Source organism: Vitis vinifera, chromosome 16 (genome assembly GCF_030704535.1).
Source record: "Vitis vinifera cultivar Pinot Noir 40024 chromosome 16, ASM3070453v1".
Classification (NCBI taxonomy): domain Eukaryota; kingdom Viridiplantae; phylum Streptophyta; class Magnoliopsida; order Vitales; family Vitaceae; genus Vitis; species Vitis vinifera.
The window spans coordinates 2,169,679-2,191,511 of record NC_081820.1 but is presented as its reverse complement, the minus strand read 5'-3'; the positions used below and the strand labels follow the sequence as shown (position 1 = coordinate 2,191,511).

The 21,833-nt window shown below is 32.7% G+C and overlaps 2 protein-coding genes across 4 annotated transcripts; one reads left to right on the top strand and one right to left on the bottom strand.

Annotated features, from left to right (window-relative positions):
- The first annotated feature begins 2,478 nt into the window (after positions 1-2,478).
- Positions 2,479-5,950, top strand: LOC100854498 (uncharacterized). Its single transcript, XM_003633962.4, has 4 exons — positions 2,479-2,787; positions 2,947-3,013; positions 5,469-5,558; positions 5,692-5,950. The coding sequence occupies exons 1-4, from the start codon at positions 2,626-2,628 to the stop codon at positions 5,760-5,762; spliced, it is 390 nt and encodes a 129-aa protein (XP_003634010.1). The 5' UTR covers positions 2,479-2,625; the 3' UTR covers positions 5,763-5,950.
- A 1,085-nt stretch (positions 5,951-7,035) lies between these two features.
- Positions 7,036-20,010, bottom strand: LOC100245949 (uncharacterized). Of its 3 annotated transcripts, XR_009464418.1 has the most exons (10): positions 19,677-20,010; positions 18,973-19,081; positions 14,789-14,904; positions 12,792-12,911; positions 12,347-12,436; positions 10,429-10,580; positions 8,002-8,269; positions 7,765-7,913; positions 7,268-7,457; positions 7,036-7,139 (listed from the first exon to the last, which is right to left on the bottom strand). XR_009464418.1 is itself a non-coding variant. In XM_010663812.3 (9 exons), exons 1-9 carry the CDS (start codon positions 19,926-19,928, stop codon positions 7,418-7,420), a joined length of 1,296 nt encoding a protein of 431 aa, XP_010662114.1. In that variant the 5' UTR covers positions 19,929-20,010; the 3' UTR covers positions 7,161-7,417. The 3 variants fall into 3 exon arrangements, 2 of the variants coding, with proteins under 2 accessions (XP_010662114.1, XP_002274201.1); XM_010663812.3 differs by lacking the exon at positions 7,036-7,139 and having other exon boundaries at positions 7,161-7,457; XM_002274165.5 differs by lacking the exon at positions 7,036-7,139 and having other exon boundaries at positions 7,161-7,913; positions 19,677-20,009.
- Between the last annotated feature and the right edge of the window lie 1,823 nt (positions 20,011-21,833).

Genomic DNA, 21,833 nt, shown 5'->3' with positions numbered 1-21,833 from the left:
CACCTTCTTTCATACAAGCATGTCCTTAGCACGACTCTTATGAGGACACAAATACTCTCACATCAGGTTTGAGGATCAATTTTGATACTATTTATAATGACTCGTTTCATCTCATGTATATGTTGTTTGCTCTAAATTAAAAGTTCACATAACTTTAAAAAAATGTATCTACACAATTAAAAAAATTCACTATATTAGGAACTTTTTCGAAAATGAGTGATCTCATAGTAATTGTGATATCCCACCTCTAATTAAGGGGAGAAGATTTTAGCATTGTATCTTTTGAGTAGGGAAGATGGTATTAAAATGGAGAGAATAGTTTTAATAGAGTGGTTTTTTCTGTTCACCCAAATATCCCTTTGCCTATTGTTTTCAACCTACTTCCAAATGACTATCTATTTCTTCTCCCAAATCCTATATGATTTGACATGAACTTTACATTTTTATGGAATGTAGTGGATATGTTGATCCAAGAATTCAAGACATCCAAGTTTTTTTTTTTTTTTTCCTTTTTTTGGTCCATTTTTAGGGGTATAGGAGCAGGGAATGTTGGATCTCCTATCATGAATGCTTTAAAGGGTGATATTATTATTGTGAAAATTTTTATTAAATACAAATAAAATAAAGTTTTTTTACAAACAAAATTTTCTAACTTTCAAATTAAGTTCTTTTAAGGTGTTCGATAAATCGATTTAATGACTTTGATATAACTTAATTGAAGAAGGGGTTTGAAATGAAAATTTTTGGTGAAATAAAATTTTGTCCCTTTACTCTCTCAATTTGGAGATAAAATAATTTTTAAATGGAATATTAGTTCACCAATCCACATATATAAAGAAAGTCTTAAAATGCTTTCATATGAACATTTTCTATAGTTGCACATTTACTTGAAGTGACAAAAAGACTTGTATCTGTTTAAATGAGATTATTATAAATTAGTTTGCATAGAAGGACCATATCTTAGTATAATTAGTGCTTTAATATAGCTTGCAAATTGTATATGACCGAATACAACTATTCTTGTCAATCTGCTAAGCAAGATATGGTTTTATATTAACACAAAAACATTATAGTGGAATCGAACACGCATTATGGTATCTTTACGAGATAACTAATGTGGATTTGTTTTATTTAAAAAGATCAATATCATTGTTGTTTGAATATAGAAAGGTTGGTTATCTTTCATATCCTCATTATGCTCATTCTCAAACAAGATGTGTTCACATGCTATTGTACTATAGTAGCATGACAATTAACAAAGCAAAAAAGGATTGTCGAAAATGCATATAGTCGAGGCCAATGATTCCATATATCCAAGAATCATGTGGGTTAAACCCTAACAAAGACAAATGAACAATATTACAAACCAAACGAGAATATCTTAAAGGTAATAGAGTTAAGTATATTTCTCTTAAGTTTTTTAAAGAGTGGTGAAATCAATGTTAGTAGATACGATTAAGTGATATCAATGTACAATATTGGAATGTTTCATATCAAAGATCTCTCATGCAACAAAAGTGAAGAAAACGTAATCATGCCATCATAATGGGGAGATGTGAAGAAACGTCATTCTATTGTACTCCATTTTCCCATGCCTAGATTTTATTCCATTGGATTTTACTAGTTAGGTTTTTATAAAGACGATTTAGCAATCTAAGATTATTTCGTAAAATATTGAACTTTTTTTGTTATTTTTTTAAAAAAAAATTCTTGTTAGGTTTTATTTGGAATGTTTTAATTATGCATATTTTTTTAACTAATATAATCATCCAAGGGGAAATCTTGTAAGTTCGTGGCTTGAATGATTGTATTTTCGCGAATTTGATGCTCATTTCTTGAAGTTCATAAATAAAACATATAAGGTAATGAAAATGACAATCATTAAAAAAGTAATTTATAATTAAAAAAAAAACAAAAAAAAAAATGGTCAAAGGGGAATGGGTTGATTTGGCTCATAAAATGTTCCACCATTTTCAGCACAAAATTCTCTCATTCATAATTATATTTTTGTCAAATAATATACAAAAATATCTAAAATAGAATTATTTTGATTCTATTAATAATCCAAATTAATTTTTAAAATATTAATAAATATCAATTAGTTATAATATATTTTATAAAAATAAAAATAAAAATAGTTTGGTTTTCGTTAATTTTGAGTTGATTTGGCAAATAAAATACCAATTTAATGTTTATAAATTTAATAGGTGATTTATTATTTTAAGTTACATTAAAAATATTATTTATTTATCATTTTTTAATATAAAATTATATTTCAATCCCTTTCATTTATTTTCATTAAAATGAATTTTTTTATATAAATAATAATAATAATAATTATTATTATTATTATTATTATTTATTTTTAAATATTTTATAATATTGTTGTTGTTGTTATTATTATTATTATTATTATTATTATTATTATTATTATTTATAGAGTCTTTTCCACATTAATAAATATATAAATTTTTAAAAAAAATATTCAAATTAAAACCCGCAAAATAAATGATAGTTGATTTTTTTAATCAAAATTTTATTAAGTTAATAAATAAATAAAATGAGAGAGCTAGGGTTTTGAACAAAAGCTAGGGTTAGGGTTTTGAGGTAGACAGTGAGAGAGAGATGGCGAAGTTCAACGTGGTACAGAAGAGGAGGAGAGCCGAGAAGGCACAGAGAAAGAGAGCGATTCACGGCGATCCGGTCAGTGCCAAGCTCAAGAACAAGCCGCAGCCGCTCTCCCTCTCCGGCAAGCGCAAGCGCAAGCTCTTCAAGAGATGGCGCCGAGTCTGTACTCGCTTTAATTCAGTTTTTTTTTGTTATGTTTTGTTTTGGTTTTTTTTTTTTTTCAATATATATGAAATTGAGCTCGGATTGAAGAAGATTTTCGATATCGTAGGATCTTTAGTGTTTGAAATGGCTCTTTTTGGTTGGTGATGATTGCAGGAGCAGAAGGAGGCTTTGGAGAAGGGTATTGTGAGTATGGAGGATGTGGAGATGGCTGTTTCCCAAGGTTCCTCTCTCTCCTTTTTTTTTTGTTAATTGATCTATGTTGATTTCTTTGTGAGTAATGTTAGGGGTTTTTTTTTTTTCCTGAAAAGAAAAAGAAGTTAGGAACCGTTGATAAAAAAAAGTTCTCTAATTTTAAAAACATGCTGAAACGGTGTTTGGAGAATCTGTTCTGAAAGCAGGTTCTTTGGAACAAATTTGAGGTGTTTTCAGGTGGTTTTTCTTAGAGAATTCTATGAAACAATTGAAAATATAAAAGGAAAAAGGAGGGGTTGAATTAGTGTGATTGTTATGGAGGAAGAAAGAATTGCAAGAGATGATACCTTTGGGATGCCCTTTCATCCAACTTAGAGAGAAATAAATTTAGGGTCTGATTGGGAGTGATTATAGCAAAAGCACTTTTAGCATGTAGCGCATTTGTTAGTAGCACTTCTAATAGAAATTCTTTTATGGAGAAAGTTGGTGTTTGGATATAAACCAAAAAAATGCTCTTGATAGTGTTTTTAATAACATGTTATATATCCAAAAAGTAATTTTTGGAAAAAGCATCTACCTAATGATAGTCCAAGAACATTGATTCTCTAAATTTTGAAAAATGATTTTTAAAATTCTGTCAAACCCTCAATTTTTATAAGTGCTTTTAAGCATTAGAAATGCTTCTAACTTCTTAGAATCTCTTCCAAATAGGTTCTTAGTGAGTCAAGATTCTTGAGATTGCACCTCAAATTAAAACCCAAAGCTCAATTGGTAAGGAAATTAGAAGGTGGAAGTTAGAAGAGAACTCCTGCCTTTGCTGGGTACCTTTGCTGGGTAGGTTGAGGAAGATGATGAAATCCTAGGAATAGGGGAAATAACACGATTCCCAAACAAAATCCTCATTTTAAGTGGTGGGATTTAATTTTGACAATGAAATCCAAGCTAATGGCTCACTCTAGATATACATGAGGAAAAGAAAATTAGATGACAAACTCACATAGGCAGTTGTTGTTCTCTCCTGATCATGTTGAGTTCTACCCATTAAGATGCCTATTTTATTTTCTCCAATAATTCATGCCACTGGAAACTCAGATCTCTGGTGGTCTCCAGGGCCACTTTGCAACAATCATATTGCCAATCCCAAGATAACAGACATAATGTTCTTTCTTCTTCTATCAGAAGCCAGAGAAGGAGGAAATCTCTCTGATACATCTCAATACAATTAGAAATCTTAAGGAAACAGGATTATTCCCTGTGAAGAAACATTAAAAAGTTAACTGTTCATTTAGATGGACAAGTTGTGAACCTAACAGCTTCCCTAATTCAGAAGATTACCTTATTGCTTGAATTTCTGTGAGAATTTGTTTGTACTTTCTTGGAACCTAACATAGCATAAATATGCCATAAAGGAAATGGCTTCCATTAAATTTTTTAGCACACAAGTTAACTATGTAGCCTATTTCAATTAATTAAACTTGGGTCAAGGTTACTCTTTGGGAGGTTTCAGAGTTTGGTGATGGGGGTGGCAAATTCATGACATTCTCTCAGTGATTGGATTGGGCTTTCGGTAGAATCAGATGGTGGCCTCATTTGGTGGCAAAATTCAGTAAAACGCAATGTAGCATTCTTACATGGCCAATAATTTCAAAGGGCTGTATGATTCATGTTATTGAAATCTAATATGATCACAGCTATTAGATCGAAGGCGGCCAGCCCTGCTGCTCATTTTGGTATTAGGTCTGTTGTCCTTTTTTTCCCCCTGTTTATAGTTAAGCTCAATACTTCTTGATATTTATCAGTCCCCAGTACCATGATTGTTTTGCTTATTTTTAATAGGTAAAAGCAGCTATATTAAAAGCACCTAACAAATGGCGCACAAAAGTATACATGATGTATACAACGCACCTAAAGCCTTAAAAGAAAAGAGATACACAAAAAACACCACCTTCATCTCACTTAGAACCCAATCAAACTATACAATCAAATAATAATGAGGTAATTCCTAAATGCACACTAACCTTTTCCAAGAACATGTACATAAAGGACTGTATAATTGCTTGGTCCACCATTTTGGAATTTTTAAAGGCTTTCCGCTTTCTCTACTTGTCTTCTTCCTTTTCTTTCCTACAAAAGCTCCATGCCAACTAAGAAGGACATCATTGACTGAAGGTAGCATCACCCACTGGACCACGAACATAACAAAAATTAGCTGCCAAACCATGGTTCCTTGGGGCAGTAACGGTGGGTATGATTTGTGAACTCTTCGTCGCCTTTACACAAATAATACTTGCTCAGTAAATGCAAACCCCTTCTTTTGAATTGATTCAGGATTAGAATTCTTCCCCACAAATAAGCTACCATGATTGTTTTGTTGGTTGAATGATTTTGATTTTATCAGTGAAATTGAGAATTTAGTTTATTTCATGCCCACCCACACCTGAGGAAACTTGAGTAAACATGAAGAACGAACTTTGTTTTTGTAGGAACATCTGAAGAAACCAACAAAAACTCAACAAAATTTAACTTGAAGAAGAGTGTGAAGCTCAAACATTTGAAACGCAAAGGCAGCAGAGGCAAGTTCTTCCTTCTCATATGATGCTGCAACCTTCCCACCCATGTCAAGCTCTTCCTTTTCTTATTATCTTCACCTTCTTTTCTGCAATTTCCGGGTCAGATTAATGTGTATACATGCTTCTCAATTTACAGGTAAGAACAAAATCAAACCTTCCAAACAAGCTGCAGCTGAAGTTCCAGTGGAGGACGCCATGGTAGAGTAAATGGTTGGAAGATGGACAGTGTTTTGTTCTGTAAAATTTGATCTAGGTAAGTAGGAAATCACTTGAAAGATACTCCTTTCTCATTTTGCTTGTCCAATGTAATGTTTTTCTTTTGTCTCTCTTCTCAATGATGATGCACCCTTCAATCTATGGGAAAGTTAATGAATTCCACTGGTCGAGTCCAGCTATATCTTTGCATATTTTTAATAGACTAACCAAAAAACCAATTTATGTTCTTGAATATAAAAAAAAATACCCTTAAATTTTTCATGTCTTTAGAAATCATTGTAAAAAATTTTAAATTTGAGTAAGAAATTTTTTTAAGCAGTTTTTAAAATTATTATCTTTTTAATGTAAGTTTTCGAGAGGGAGGTTATTACTATTTTTAAGGCCTATTAGTATTTTTGTCATGTGCCATATTATAAAAAATAAAAAATAAAAATCATCATTTTTTTTTTTAAGTTCAAAGATGAATTATTATTTATTTATTTATTTATTTATTTTGTGTGTGAGAAGCTATTAGCTTTGAGATTTTGATGAGTTGAAGATGGGTTTGAGAGTTAACAAATCTTTACAAAAATTTTATCGTTGAAAAAGAAAATTTGTACAAGTCTGCGTAGACTTGCAGTTTAAGATATTCCTTCAAATGTGAAAAATGTACCAAAAAAATAAAGAATATGACCAAAAAACAAAAAAGACTTGTAGTTTAAGATTGCCTTCAAATGGGAAAAATATGCACTAAATAATGTGACAAAAAAAATATTGTTTATTGTATATTTATAGATTTGTATGTACACAACTCTCAATTCAACTTAATTTATCATCAATTTTTTTAATAGGAAATCATGGGCCCAACCAATCTAAATCAGTTTTACATTTAAAAAGTAAAAATTGTTAAAAATTAAAAAATAATAATAATTAATTAATAAATAAATAAAACTCCAAAAACTGACAATTTGACTATGGCTAGATCAATTTTGTTGATTCAATCAGTTTTTTGCACACTTCTATCTTAGTCTTATATAAAATCTTGATCGATTCCTCTTGACAATTTCGGGCTAAAGCCCAACCTAAGCCCAATCTAATTTTTAAATTTGAACCATTGAAGCTTATAAAAAAAAATTAAAAAAAAAATCCCTCAGCCCAAACCCGGCCCGTTGACTAGCCTAAGTCCTTCCTTCCATTTAAGGCCAAAAAAAAAAAAAACATCCTTGAAAAGTAGAATAAAAAATAAAATTATTCTGGAAGACAGAATCATGTTTAGAAACTCGAATTTGAAAAATAGTTGTGTCGATTTATTCTCCAGGAAACTACAGTTAGTAGGACTCAGAATCCAGATAGAGAGAGAGAGAGAGAAGAAGAAGAAGAAGCAGCAGCCTGCACATACAAACCAAAGAATGAAAAAACACAGCCATGCAGGCACATGTATGCAAGAAGACATTACTATCATCATTCACCTACACTGGGAAAAAACTAAATCCGAAAAAAATACAAGAAATATTTACCAGCCGATCAGCCTTGAAATCTGAAGTTCTAGCAGTGAATGATATGCCAAAAGAAACAAAGATGACGAACAAGTAATTCAAATGAACCTCTTCTTTACCCTTTTTTTCCTCCCAACCCGAAAAACGAAAAAAAGAGGATCTTTTAAACATTCATGCCTTCCTTGCATTCCTTCCTAGTTCTCTCTTGTTTCTGGAAAAAGAAGGGCAGCACATTTGAGATTATTACAAAAACCATCTCTCTTAATGAGGTGTCATTCCAACAACAAAATAGAAATAGAGAATAGTTAATTATCCATCATATATTACAACAATCATTTTCTTCAATAAGAAAAAGGGATTAGCCCGATAAAAAAGACTAAAAGGAAAGAAATGATACATGACACTAATGTGAATAATTTACAGAATCGAGCTAACTTATCATAGATAGAACAGTCGTCGAGATCATCTTTTGTTTCCTTTTGGCATAAGCAAATGGGGAAAGAAGCAAGGGTTTTTACCTTCTGAACATACCAGAACTCTGAAGTGTTTTGCAGTACTCAGCAATGATCGGAGAGTTCTTCACTAGTTCCCATATCTTGGCAGAGTTCCTCAGCCAGTCACGTTCTGATATGGTCCTTGCAAAGGATGGGCAGTTCATGGACAGAACCTGATGAGGTAACACGAATAAGAGTAACAGAAGATTGAAAAAAGGTGTGTATTATGCATTTATGTATGTATGGATATTAGAGAGAGACCTGATCCCGTAATTTCCACAACATAGAGGTATAGCTTTCATACTGAGCTCTTGGGGAATCGACTTTACTCTTACATGGGACTAAAAATAAATTTGGCAGTGTTGAATCCAAATCAGTACTCGGCATATTAGGGGGTACAGAAGAAACGAGATGCTCCTTGGTTGTGTTTCCACATTTTTCTTTCACAAATGTAGAGGAGCTGAAAAATTGTGCGAGTGCCTTCCTCAGATGAACAAAATTACGCGGAGTGATATCTTGATCTCGCAGTCTACAAACAGTAACAATGTGTAGATGAGTTGCCTTTGTTCAGCTATGATGCATAACAAAATAGAAGTGAAGAGGCTACAAACTTTTATACTAACAAATCAATCTAGACAACAAAATAACCATCCTTCAACTGGTTATGAATCAAGCCTTGGGCAAGCCAATCAATGAACTGTTGAATTTAAAATATTACAAGAGAACCATTTGCCACAGGCCATTTGTTACCTAGTGGTAACTTCCCCCTCCCTATCAGAGGACTTCAAGGAAACACTAAGCTCCTAATATTACTATGTAGACAGTAATAGTAACTAGAATTGCAAATGAAAATTATGCAAGTTGATAAGAGTACATTAATTAAGATAATGATGTGAAAATGACTATTGTGTCCCATCGGTAAGCAAACTTAGAAACATACTTTATCCACTACTTTTAGAAAGAAGCAGTGACAGTAACTACGTACAATTTAAGGAAACTATCAATGCAAAAGACTATCTCTTACAAAATAAGGACAGAAAATTAGCCAGGCATATCAAATTATGAATTTGAGGTTATAAACCATATAATATCTTTAACACCTAAACCCCCAAGAGGTCAGTTGGTAAATCAGACAGAATACAGATCTTTAGTGCGCATGTATATACACAGTTTTATAACAAGGAGAAAAACATTAATTTTTTTTTTTGATAGATAACAAGGAGAAAAACATTAATGAGACTAGGGCTGTTGCCTTCATTGATGCTATAGATCCACGAGTGTTTCATGCCTCCCAAAAGGAAAGTGGCTTGGAGAGAAAAGGATAGGGGGTCAGAAAGCTTACTATCTTAAATCAGGTTCTTCTAGGCATAAGGTAGAGAGTGTTAAAGAGGGTGATAGTTTGTTTAGGAGGGTGGTTGAAGACAAATATAGGACTGAAAGAGGCAATGGGGTTCTGAGTTAGAGAAGGGCACCAATACGGAAGGCTTGAGGAAGTATAACAGGAGGGGATGAGTTTTTGAGTTCATTTCCTTCTCTTGGGTAATGTGTAAAAAAATGAGGTTTTAGCATGATGTGAAGTGTGGGTGAGGTTTGGACATGCTGTAGAGTCATTGCTACATTTGGGATTCCCAAAGCTAATTTCTTATGGGTTAAGGGCAGAGTTGCTATCACTCATTACCAGGGTTTTCAGGGGGTTGTGCATTTTGGAGGTGAGAGATGTCAAGAAGTGGGACTAGATTTGGTGAAGTTCTTAGAAGCGATTAACAGAGTGCATTCCAGATGGCAAGACTAAAGAGGGAGATGCCTTATTATGGGAGGCTGCAATAAAAGGGGAGTTCCCAATGGAATCATACTACCACATTTCAATACATCAAGCAAGAACAGCTTTCCCAGCTAGAGGATTATGGATGTCAGCAATGCCACCAAGATGACTTTCCTTTTGTAGGCGGCAGTGTGGCAAAGAAAACTGACTCTGGACCATCTCAAGGTGAGAGAGTGGATCAAGGTTAGCCAGTACTGTCTATGTAGGAGGGACAAGGAAATAGATAATCATCGCTTGATCCACTGCCTAGTTGCTTGTAAGTTGTAGTCTTTGGTATTTTCTTTTACAGGTGCTTCCTTGGACTTCAAAAAAGGTGCTCATGAGCATGGTTGACCTAACATGAACAATACGATAATAGTATGCAGGACTATAGCTTTTTGTGTGGTCTAGTGCATTTGGAAGGAGGACCTTTGAGGGGAGTGGGCCTATTCTTGTAAAAGCTCAAAGAAGTTTTGCTGCACTTATTGCATGGGTACCCCAAGGGAAGGAGGCTCCCTCTTCAATAGTAGTTTGGGTTGCCCACCCCAAATAAAGGAGTGGAATCTTTTGTTGTCTTTTTTCTGTATCCTGCATACTCCAATTATATTGAACATGGATTGCCCCCTTTTGGTACTTTTTAATTTAGTTTCTTTACTTATGAAATAACTTTGAAAATGTTACAATGAGTAAATTGATGATAGATATAGAAATAATATAAGTTCTATGATATATGCACAAATCACCGATTGATCATTTTGTTTCCTCTTGGTCTTTCATGTTGTTGTTAATACTTCATTTCCTGAAGTTATCAATGATTATTTTTAGTTTTTTCCATTTATACAGCAATGGTTTTTTTTCTAATGGAATATTGATATCAGATTACTCACTTTGTATGGACAAAAATGGGAGCTGCCAAGTATTCTTCTCCACCTTCCAGAACTTTGTCTTTGCCTTCTTTGTCAGACCCCAAATTAGAGTTTTGTGAATGGGAAGGAGTTAATGATGATAGGTCAGGTATACCATGTTTTAACAAGTCAACCTGCAGGAATATAAAGATGGCATTGTAAAATTATTTACATACATCAACATTTTGAATTCCAAAACAAGAAACAGGAAGAGAGGGGTAAACACATGACAAAAGCCATAAAGTCCCCCAAAAGATTTCCTTAATTTGAAGAAAATCCAACAGAAATAAAAAGAGCTTTTTTAGTGGCACGGATAACAAAGATTATTTTACCCAGCAGTATATGATACCAATGCACACTATCCTACAACCTTGAATCACAGTCAAGAAACATAATAAAACTGATGGATAAGAAGCCATTCTTCCTTCCAAATCGATTACCACATGGACAAAACAGGAGCTCTTGCTGCTCAGGAAGATTTACAGTTTAAAGTGATTCAGCTTGACTACTCAAATTTTAAAAAATAGAAGAAGAAGAAATACACTAACTATCAAGTAAATTACAAAATAACCCTTATACTTTTATCCCACATCTCAATTTAGCCCTAAACCTTTTTTTTTTTTAAGTAATATCAATCCTATGCTATGCACAAATGTCAAATAAGTTTTTTTATTAAAATATTTTCCATCAAAAATGGATGGAGAAACCCCTATGATACGTACAAGAACAAATTGGACATATTCAAACATATCATATAAAAACCCATGTCAATGTCTATGCGCTTGCCACAAAGGTTTGTTCATCCATCTTTTGATGGAAAATTTCAATAGTAGAGCTTATTTGAAATTTGGACATGGTTTAGGGTTGACATTGCTTCAAAAACAAGTTTAGGGGCGAAATTAAGCCATGAGTTGAAGTACAAAGGTTGTTTTTGTATTTACCCCTAAATCTCTAGCTAAATTTCATTGCTCTATTCTTTTTTTTTTATATAGGTAAGTAAAATTTGTACAAGTTTAGGGGCGAAATTAAGCCATGAGTTGAAGTACAAAGGTTGTTTTTGTATTTACCCCTAAATCTCTAGCTAAATTTCATTGCTCTATTCTTTTTTTTTTATATAGGTAAGTAAAATTTGTATTTGCGAAAGAAAAAGCAGGAATGTCTACATGATGCATACAAAGAAGCCAATAGACCAAAAAAAAGGCGCAAAAACACAAAAACCAACAACCATGCCCTAGCTAGAGCCTAGCCAATCCACAATATCCAACATAAATAAGGAACAATCCCCTATAGACACTCAACCCAATCTAAAAATATATACAAGAAGAAATGTTTAATTGCTTGGTCCATATTTTCACAATTTTCAAAAGCTCACCTACTTCTCACCCTCCAAATGGTCTAAAACAAACACAGCAGAGCAACCTTCCATTAGATGTATAAAACATCTGGCAAAATATATGAAAGTAAACTATGACCAAGTATAGAAAGTTCAAAACTCACAAGACAAGAAAAAGAATCCAGGGCCATATTCTCTATTGAATCATAGGCTATCAGGAATTTTTCTAATACACCACTCTACATCCATTGCCTGATTTCAATCGTCTCTGTAACACCTTCAACTTAATACATATCTCTATGAAAAAACCCTATTTTTAAGCTATAATATTGTACACGTATTTCTAGTCCATGAATTAAACCCAAATGACATGGACTTAACTCATAGGAGGCAGAAGTAGATAATCTCCTTAAACAGATGAAAATTTTGAAATCCTGTAGTGGTTTATAATAAAGAAGCTGTAAGTTACAGGATTGAAAGCCATAACAGCTCATAGCTTACATCGTAATCAATAAAGTTCTTATATGAGGAATGAACAATATGCAGTAATCAAGAAGAAAGAAATACCGTCAACATCAAGCGCCACATGTTAATATCATGTACTCCATCTGATATCACCAGCAAAATATGGCAAATGGATGCTAGGAGAACACCAAGCTAGAAGAATTCCTTGCAGCAACCCAGAAAGGATAAATCATTAGGTGTTCCACTTAAAAGAAATTATGAGATTGTGGTTGCTGCACCCCAGAAAATAAAAATCTATACTACTATAAAAAGCCTGGACAGTCGTAAAACATTTGATTGACCAAAATAGACCCCATAAAAAAAATGACAATTGAAGAAAATGAAAATAAACCTAATATGCATGCCCTGCTTTATGAAGAACCATTCAAAATAAAGTTGTTAAATGTCACAATAAATGGCTAACATCAAGAACTGCAAAACTTGTTCAAAGTTTTGGCATTTTTCTTGACAAGAATGAAATTATCCCACATCTTAATCTTTGAATTACCTGTATACCCATAAGTTCATGAGCCAACTCGGACGATAGAGATTCTCCGCCTAAAACAGAAATTGTAGATGAGCCATCAGGCCTCATCATCTCAGCTAAAACAGAAGGACTAAACACAGGCTGCAAGACAACATAAAAATTGTTAAAATATATCACAAATGCAAACAGCATCAAGGCTTCTATATGCAAGGAAGGGGAGAGGGAACACACACTTAAAATGGTGACATAATTGAGAAAAACTAATACTTGAAAAGGGAAGGAGGGATTACACTTACGTCCTCTCTGGTTTTTTGACAATCACAGAGAACCCTTCCTGATATTTTCAAAATTACATTAACCTTTAAGCTGTATTGCATATTGTTAAAAACCTTTCTCAGTTTCAAATTCAGCAACAACAAATGCTAAGATCAATAATTTTAGGAAACCAGGGGGGTGGTATAACTTTAGAAACATCATAAAAAAAGGTACTACATTATGTAAACATTTTTTTTTTGTTTATAGGATACATTATGCAAACATTAACAACCTTAAATTTCACATTATGACCTCTGACACAAAATTGATACAGTTCCTAACATTTAAGAGTATCCAGGTCCATTTTTCCACCACAACAGATGCCAACATTACTGAGAAAAAAGAACTAACCCCCAGCAGGACCTAAAAACCCAGTCAATGAAAGGGGAAAAAAAAAAGAAGAAGAAAATAATAGAATGTACTTGTGTTGCACCCTATTTCGCATCTTTAATAAATTTTGGTTATCTAAAAGAACAGGAAAAGAAAAAGGTCATCAACTCACACCACTCTGGTTAAGTGCATCTAACCTAGGTGCTGGAGCTACCTCTCTGAGGTTGGCAATTGGGTAACAATAGTTTATTAGGCGAAGGCCACAATATAGTATCTTTTTTTATAGGCAAGGCCATAATATGGTATCTTGCGTGTGCAATTGTGCTTAAATCTTTCTTTTTTCTTGGACAATGACCCTGACACAAACTATACTCACCTAGTACTGAGTATTATTCAGTTAACAAACTTATATTTAACTTTAGAAAAAACAAAAGAAGGCCTAACAAAAATTAAAAAAACAAAAAAAAATTATAAGGGAGAAAAAAAAAAATCATAAATTTCAATAACTCTCTCTGCATTTGATGTCATTTTGCAATGTCTGCAATCATGTAACCACCTGGTAATAATTTCCCCTGAATGAAACACTCATGGTCAATTGTGGTTGTTTCAGGATTGGTAAAGTTCATAAAGGTTACCTTGTTCTTGCAGAATTCTACATATACTTGGTTCAATGTTGAAAATCTTGCCATCATTTATTCTTTCAACCTTTAAAAAATCAGGGTTCCTTTTATGGTGTTTGTCTTTTATTTTTGCCCATTCATTAAAAAAAATAAAAAATTCCCATGGAAACATCTTCTTTAGTATATACCCCATAAAGAATTGCTTAAACTAAAAATATGGTGATAAATTTCACGTAATATAAAACTATATATGTAAGATATGCTTCATGTGAAACATACATTGAGGCAATACCATGGGATAGGTTTTTTAACAACTTTTTTACAGAACGAAAACTCAAAAACAAGCCTGTTTCCCCCAGTCATGAATGATGTTTCATATAAAAAATATAACGAGAATGGAATTCTTATGTGAATCACAAAGAAAAACCTTGGATCAAACATTTTGAGTCCCTTGTAATCATGCCTTGGTACCTTTCCATTCTAGTGGTTACTTTGTTACAAGACCTCTCTTTTATTCCTCTCTAATTCTGGTTTCCAGGCTGTATATTAACTTCAGAAGATCTCTCTAATTCTCACTTCCTGACCTTATTAGGACTTTGGAAGATTCAATAAGTACTATTGAGTAATAAATCTTACAATCAATCATTTCAGAAGAACGTCTGACCAGAAAATGGCAGTACACAACATGATCTAATGCAAAAAAATTCTCTGCAAAAAGATCAAGAATAAATTTGAAAAAAAAAATTATTGGACCTGGGTATCAAGAAGTATAAGCCGTTCAGCAGAAATTCTTGGTTCAATGCCAACTGTACAGTGCCTTGCCATTGCTCTAATATCCTCCGACTGGATTGCAAAAGGTGGTAGCATTCCTGCAAGCTAGTACAGCTAAAGTTATCCTTTGGGTGGTATCAATTTTTGACTGGAAAGGAAAGATAGCTTAAAACATAAATTAAGGAAATAATCAGAAAAAGAAACCTTGAGGGATTTAGGGTATAGGAGGGAAAAGGGCAACTAAACAAGAATGATAGCAATTGCAAACCGTATGATAGCAGATCTCCACCTAATTAGTTTGCTCATGAAATACAAGTGTACAGGTGATATGCCCCACAGGACCATGAAAATAATTGGGGAACGTTATTTTTCCATTTGTTTGAAGCATAAGGTTTTTGAGAAGAAATGTTGTTGGACTGATATTGGATACAGCATAAATAAGTATTTGGTATGTTACTTCCATGCTACACACTCTATGATCGCTGGTGATAAAACATATTAAAGTTTATAGTATTTTCATTAACCATAGAACAGTCATGGCATGAACAATGTTCACTGGCCTCTCTGGTTTTGTTAGTGGTATTGTTTAGTAGGGTCATGATACTAAGATGTATACCATGTTAATATTTTCTGACTATTGAAGACAATCCAATCCAGAAAATATTTTCATTTTCAAAGTTTTTTTTTCACCTTGAATATTACTTAAGTGGGAGATTGTAAAACGTTTTTCTAAAATTCATCAACTATGAATGAGTGGATATTCCAAAAGTAAGAGTTAGGTTGGCATGGCTCCTTTGAAGGAAAAGTATGAAAGAAAGTGTAGAGACCCACACTCCTTTGTGCATCTTTTGGACAACTTAAAGGAATGAAAATAGAAGATTGTTTGAAAATGAGGAGCAGTTTGACCAAAGGCTGAAAGGCACTTTTCTTAGTAATCTTTTCTTATGGGTTCAGTCGTACATAGATGAAAGTTCAATGTTTTTAATTTATTTTGTTGATTGGTTTGGTTCTCATTGAGGCAAGGAGTAGTTTTTTGTGTTCTCTCCTTTTTTTGGCTATGCCTTCCGAAACCCATTGCATATGTACCATGCACTTGGTGCACTATTTCTTTTGGCACTTCTTATATTATATGCTCACTTTATTTGCCTATCAATATATATGCCAAAAGTAGGAGTTCGACTTTAATGTATGTTTTTTTTCATTGGGGTATGTGATGGAAGAAAAATAAACATCTTGCTAATTGACCCATAAATGAATAACAAAAGTCAAACACACAATTGTTCCATTAATCCATGTCTTGCCACTTAAATTATGGGACCATGGTTGCCTGTATTTTTCCATGTGCTAGAAAAACACACATGAAAAGTACATAAGTTATGCAGAAGATAATATAAAAGTACATAAACAAATAAGAAAATAAAATAAAAATAATGAAACCATTGATTTTTCTGCAAGAGACTCTCTTGCTTGTCTATATTCTCTAATTTCCTTTTCTAGCATGCTTTCCTCGATGTACTTGATCTTCTCTTGATTTACTTCGACATTCTCTTAATTCCACTCATTACTAGCTTTAGATTGATTTATAACCTTGATTTGCCCCTAACCTTGTAAATATGTTGTAATAAAAAAACTCGTTATTTGATGCCAACTGATGACTCAGCAACCACCATTAGTTAGAATCTCATTAATTACCAAAATCACCAAGCAAAGGATGAGTCTATGTTAAGAAGGGGGGGAATCCTTGAAAGGCAAATAAGAGTTGCATACGTCAAAATTGTTGATGGTACCACTATCCAAAGTCTTGTCTAAGCCCCTTAGGGGCTCTTTTTCACTTGGTGATTAGGTGATTGCCAAGGAACTTTGCTCAAGGCTTGTATACTCCTTTTGCACGAAGGTTTACCCTCAAAGAGAGAGAGAGAGGCTCTTTCCAAGCCCCTTAGAGATAGGTCCTTTTCAAGCCCATTTGGGGCTCTTTTACTTGATGATTGTCAAGGAACTTCACTCAAGACTTGTATACTCCTCGTGCACTGAGGTTCACCCATTTTTATTAATAATATCTTATCGGGAAAGGAGGGAGGGAGGGAGGGAGAGAGAGAGTTCAGTTAATGGTGGCAGCTGGATCATCCATTGACATCAAATTGAAATATGATTCAAATCATCATAATTCTGAAGGGACTATTGAGTGTACAAATCAATGAACAAGTGTAAAGAAAAAAAATTAAGAGAATTTGAAAATAAACCAAGAGTAGATCAAATGCATCAAGAGAAGCAGTCTTGAGTATGTAGATATAAAATGAGGAGATAATGTTTCAAGGGGAAACAAAGAATATCAATTTTTCTGTATTCTATTATTATTTTCTGTGTAACATCCCATCAAGGCAGGTTTTATTCAAATTCCTTTTTTCTATAAGTTACATGGGTTTTTCTAACACAATGGAATGGATGGTAAGCAATAGCATCCATCCACTTGAATTCTACCAACACAAGGGCATAACATGATTACCAATACTCTTGAAAATCTAAACAAAAACCAAACCCAAAATTGAGATACAATAAGAAATCACTGCATGAGTAAATCATTCACATGTTCCAGCCCATTCTTACATATATTCTGTATCTTCCGCATATTAAAAGATAAAGGTTGTTAGTGTATTTTAAATTTTAGACAATTGAACAAAACGACAGCCACCTTTAGCAACCAAGAAACCCTGTCTAAAAACAAAGTAGTTTTTTTTTTTTTTTTTTTTTTTGATAAGTAAACAAGATATGCATTAAAAAGAGGCTAAGAGCCACAAAACATACAGGGGGTATACAAGGCGGCTAAGGCCTCAAAAAAGAGCAACAAGACCAGAAAAGATTCACCTCCCCTTAAGTGGATGCTACCCACTCCAAAAAGCCTATAAGGGAGAGAGACTCATCTCCTAAATACAATTTGGCCCAGCTCCATAAATTACAAACAAACAAATTCTTTAATTTCTGGATAGTCAACACACACCCCCTAAAAGCTACTCTATTCCTCTCCTTCCAAACCGTCCAAAAAATACACAACGGTATGGATTTCCAAACCTTTTTCCTTTTCTTCCCCACAAAGGGGCCCCTCTAGGTAGTTAAGACCTCCTTTACAGTTTCTGAAAAGACCCATTTAACATCTACTAACCCAAGAATAATATCCCACAAAGCTCTAACCACTATACAGTGTATAAGAATATGATTTACATTTTCTTCTTCACAACCACACAAAAAGCAACAATTAGGAAGTTGCACCCCTCTTATTTGGAGCCTGTCCAGAGTGAGCACCTTCCCCCACGTCGCCTCCCAAGCGAAAAAAGCAATCTTAGTTGGCACCCTATCCACCCAAATGCACCTTGAAGGAAAAACTGTCATTAGGATTGGCCAGCAAACTATAAGCTTCCTTGACCCTGAACTGACCATTTTTTCCTCGCCTCCACATAACTGAATCTTCCTTCAAAGAAGGCCTATGACCCCTCAAGATATATAGCAAATCCCCAACCATATCCAACTCCCAATCATTAAAGTCTCTCAAAAAGTTTAGGTTCCAGCCTCCTTGACCAGAAAACAAAGTAAAATTTTTTGAGCATCAGATATTGTGAAGTACATCATCATATAATGTCTTCTATTTGTGTGTGTGTGTGTGTAATAATAAAAATCCAAATAGGCACCAATGCTGCCGTTTCATGAGAATCCCAACTTAAAACTTCACTCAAGTTTCTCATCCTGTTGATAATCATAAATTCTATTATAGTTTTCCCATATCCATTTAATCCCAAATTATATGTGCACTAAAAGAAAAGGCTAGATCTTCCATCTGTTTGCTTAGAAAATGGAGGAAATAAAAGGCCAAAAAAAAAAACCCTATAAATCCTAAAAAACTCAAATAAATTAAGCTAACATGTTCCATTATACGACAAATGAAACCTTTTTTTCTAGTTGGTGTAAAACAATAAAAAATCTACAACACAAGCTTTCTTTTCTTTCCCTACATTTCTTATTGTTCCATGAGAGCAAAAGAAACTATGAGTCAGTGTGCTTCTCTATTGCATTTAAATGAATTTCAATGGAAAATATGAGAGGTGGTATGATCCAGGCAATCACCATTTTCTTCACTCAAGGAAAACAAAATACAGTAACATACTCGGATTACTCACCAGGTGAGCTTCCATCAAAGCCATAAAGCTCGTTCATAATGGTTGATTTCCCCACCCCCGGTGGACCAATCACCCCAACGACTGTAAAATCTGTATTATCAGTCAAAAACTGCAAAGAAGATGTTCCATATGTGTCAGGATTCATTTCATTTCTTTTCTGATTTCCACTCTGTTTGGCTGCTGAGAATGTTTATGTAGAAAATAGCTTATAGCTTCATATCTTACATTATGGATTGCAGCACAAGAAAACTAGCTATGTTTGTTTTTTTTTTTTTTTTCTGTTTCAATTTTCAGAAACCTAAACAAAGAGAACATGATTTTACAGCTTTGGTTGATGAGGAATGCTAGAAAAGGAGTCTTCCTACATTTTCTAGGGAAAATGGAGCTTCTTGCTTTCACGAAACTTTTAAAGAGCATGTGAAATAAGAAAATTTCGGCCAACTTCTACATAGAAATAACATCAAACTCAGCTTCAAAACCTGAACAATTACCTATATATAATTTACAAATTAAAACCCACGTTTGGTTGCTGAGAAAATTATAGCAAACAAAAGGATTTCTCCAGCATTATCCCAAAAAACTGGAGCTTTGTGCAATGAAAAGTTCAACATTCCTAACTTTAAATTTCTTTTTCCTCTATTTTCTCAGCATCCAAACAGACCAAAACAACAAAAACAGAAGAGAATATATACAGAAAAAATTACAGGGAGAAACCGATCAGTGTGAAACTCCCAAGAATCGGAGAGGAGATTGAGAGAACCAATCGGCGGAAGCCGCGATCGGAGCGAAACCGACTCGTCCTCTGCGCCGCCACCGCCGCCACCGGCAGCGCCGCTGCGGATGAGTTTACTAGAGACAGAACCGGTAGTGACCAAACCGGGCTTGGCTAGAAGGATTTTTGGCGCAGGCGCCGGTGAGGGATTGGAAGAACCGGCGCCGCCGGTAGCACCAGCCATCGACGGCTCCTTTCAGCTGTCAATAAGAGTTGCTCTGACTTCTTAGTGTGTTCATCACTTTAAGGGTGTGTTTGGTTGGGCTTTCAACTTTGCATTCTCACTAAAATTAAAGTCATAAATTCGCGTTTTTTTTTCCCCTTTTTACTTGTTGATTCTAATCAAATGGATGTCATTGATTTGAATGCATTAATAACTACCAAACTCACCAAAATCTAAACAAAACTTAGAGTGAATTTGATAGTGATGGTAGAAAATGTTTATAATATTTTTAATATTTGAATAATAAAAAATTTTAAATATTAAAAATATTATAAGTATTTTTTAAAATCACTATTAAATAGATTGCTGTTCAATTTACATCATTCTAATAAATAAAAAATATTAATTTAGGTAGTATTTAGATCGACGTTGTTAAACTAAAATTTATATTATCTACATCATATCTATATGATTAGGTGCTGACTCGTTCTATTTTTTATGTCTAATGATTTATTTTATTTATAAAAAAAATTATTTATTTTCAAATTTTTAATTTAATATTTAATTATATTGAACATTACTTAAAATATAGATATATTAAATCTTTTTGTTTAATAATTTTATTTATTAATATATAATAAAAAAATTAGATAGAAATTGACAGCTATTGAAGTTCAAAATATAATAGATAGATTTAAAAATTAATTTGACCATATATAACCTAATAACAATTAATTATTTTAATAGAGTCTATGTAATGTAGATATAGTAATGAATGAAGAACTCATTCAATAATTATTAATTATAAAAAAACACAAATATTAAGGGCTTGTTTGGAAATTGAAAACAATTTTCTATTCTAAAAAAAAACCAAAACAAAAACACAGAAAACATGTTTGACAAATAAATTTTATTTTTTTAATTCTTAAGAATATAACTAAAGTGTTTTTAGAGAACATTTTTTAATTATTTTATATTATTTATTTCTTTTCTGAGGGTTGTTTTAAAAAATAATATATAAATATGTAAAATGATTAAAAATAAAATACTAGATATAAAATTTATTTTTTAAACATATTTAAAAATATTAAAAACATATTTAAAACATTTTAGGCTTCAAAAATACTTTTATTTTACAAAAATTATAAAACAATTTTCAAAAATTATTTTTCATAATTGTTTTTTAAAACAATTACCAAACAAATCCTAAAATATCAATTTTGTTCTTATTATTTAAGAAATAAGAAAACTGACTTTATAGTATTAAGCTTATAGTATTTGATAAAATTTAGAAAATATTTTTTTTAAATGTGAAAGATCATTTATAATATCGAAAAATCGTATATTATGTTTTGTAGGAAAACGTATGATATGTGATTCTCTAAAAAATGCTTTTAAAAAAAAACTGTAATGCCCTAAACCCAATTTAGGGGTAAAATTGTAATTTATAAATCAATAATTAATTAAAGTAATTTAATAAGGGTAAAAAGGTCTTTTCATATTTAAAACACTTGGATATAAATTAGATTTTTTCTTATCTCCTTTATTTAGAAAACCCTTTTACACAGAGATCATAAATATCAAAAAGCATAGGACTAAAGATTTGGAGTTTTGGGGTTTGAATATCAATTTTTCAAGTAAGATTTTTAATCCTTAAATTAATATTTTATATTTGTTAATTAGTTTTAAACATTTTAGATATTCTTCAGAATATCTCAATTTTGATTAGAGTTCCTTTAATTAATTTATAAGTCAAAAAGATTAAAAATTTATGAACATAGTTTGATTTATTAATGGAGATCGACAGATTTTGATTACTAGATCTAGAAATAATAATAATAAATAAATAAAATAAGAATTGCATGATTTTTTGGAACGGTGAAGAAAAGAAAATAATAATAATTAATAATATAGATCTATGTCGTG

Bases quoted from the DNA above. Each gene is read 5' to 3' on its own strand.
- LOC100854498 (XM_003633962.4), top strand. From the start codon at position 2,626: ATGGCGAAGTTCAACGTGGTACAGAAGAGGAGGAGAGCCGAGAAGGCA. The intron at 2,788-2,946 runs GTCTGTACTCGC...TGATGATTGCAG, and splicing joins TCTTCAAGAGATGGCGCCGA to GAGCAGAAGGAGGCTTTGGA. The intron at 3,014-5,468 runs GTTCCTCTCTCT...TTGTTTTTGTAG, and splicing joins GGAGATGGCTGTTTCCCAAG to GAACATCTGAAGAAACCAAC.
- LOC100245949 (XM_010663812.3), bottom strand. From the start codon at position 19,928: ATGGCTGGTGCTACCGGCGGCGCCGGTTCTTCCAATCCCTCACCGGCG. The intron at 7,914-8,001 runs GTCTCTCTCTAA...TTACCTCATCAG, and splicing joins TGTGGAAATTACGGGATCAG to GTTCTGTCCATGAACTGCCC. The intron at 7,458-7,764 runs GTAAAAACCCTT...TTCTTTTTCCAG, and splicing joins AGTTCTGGTATGTTCAGAAG to AAACAAGAGAGAACTAGGAA.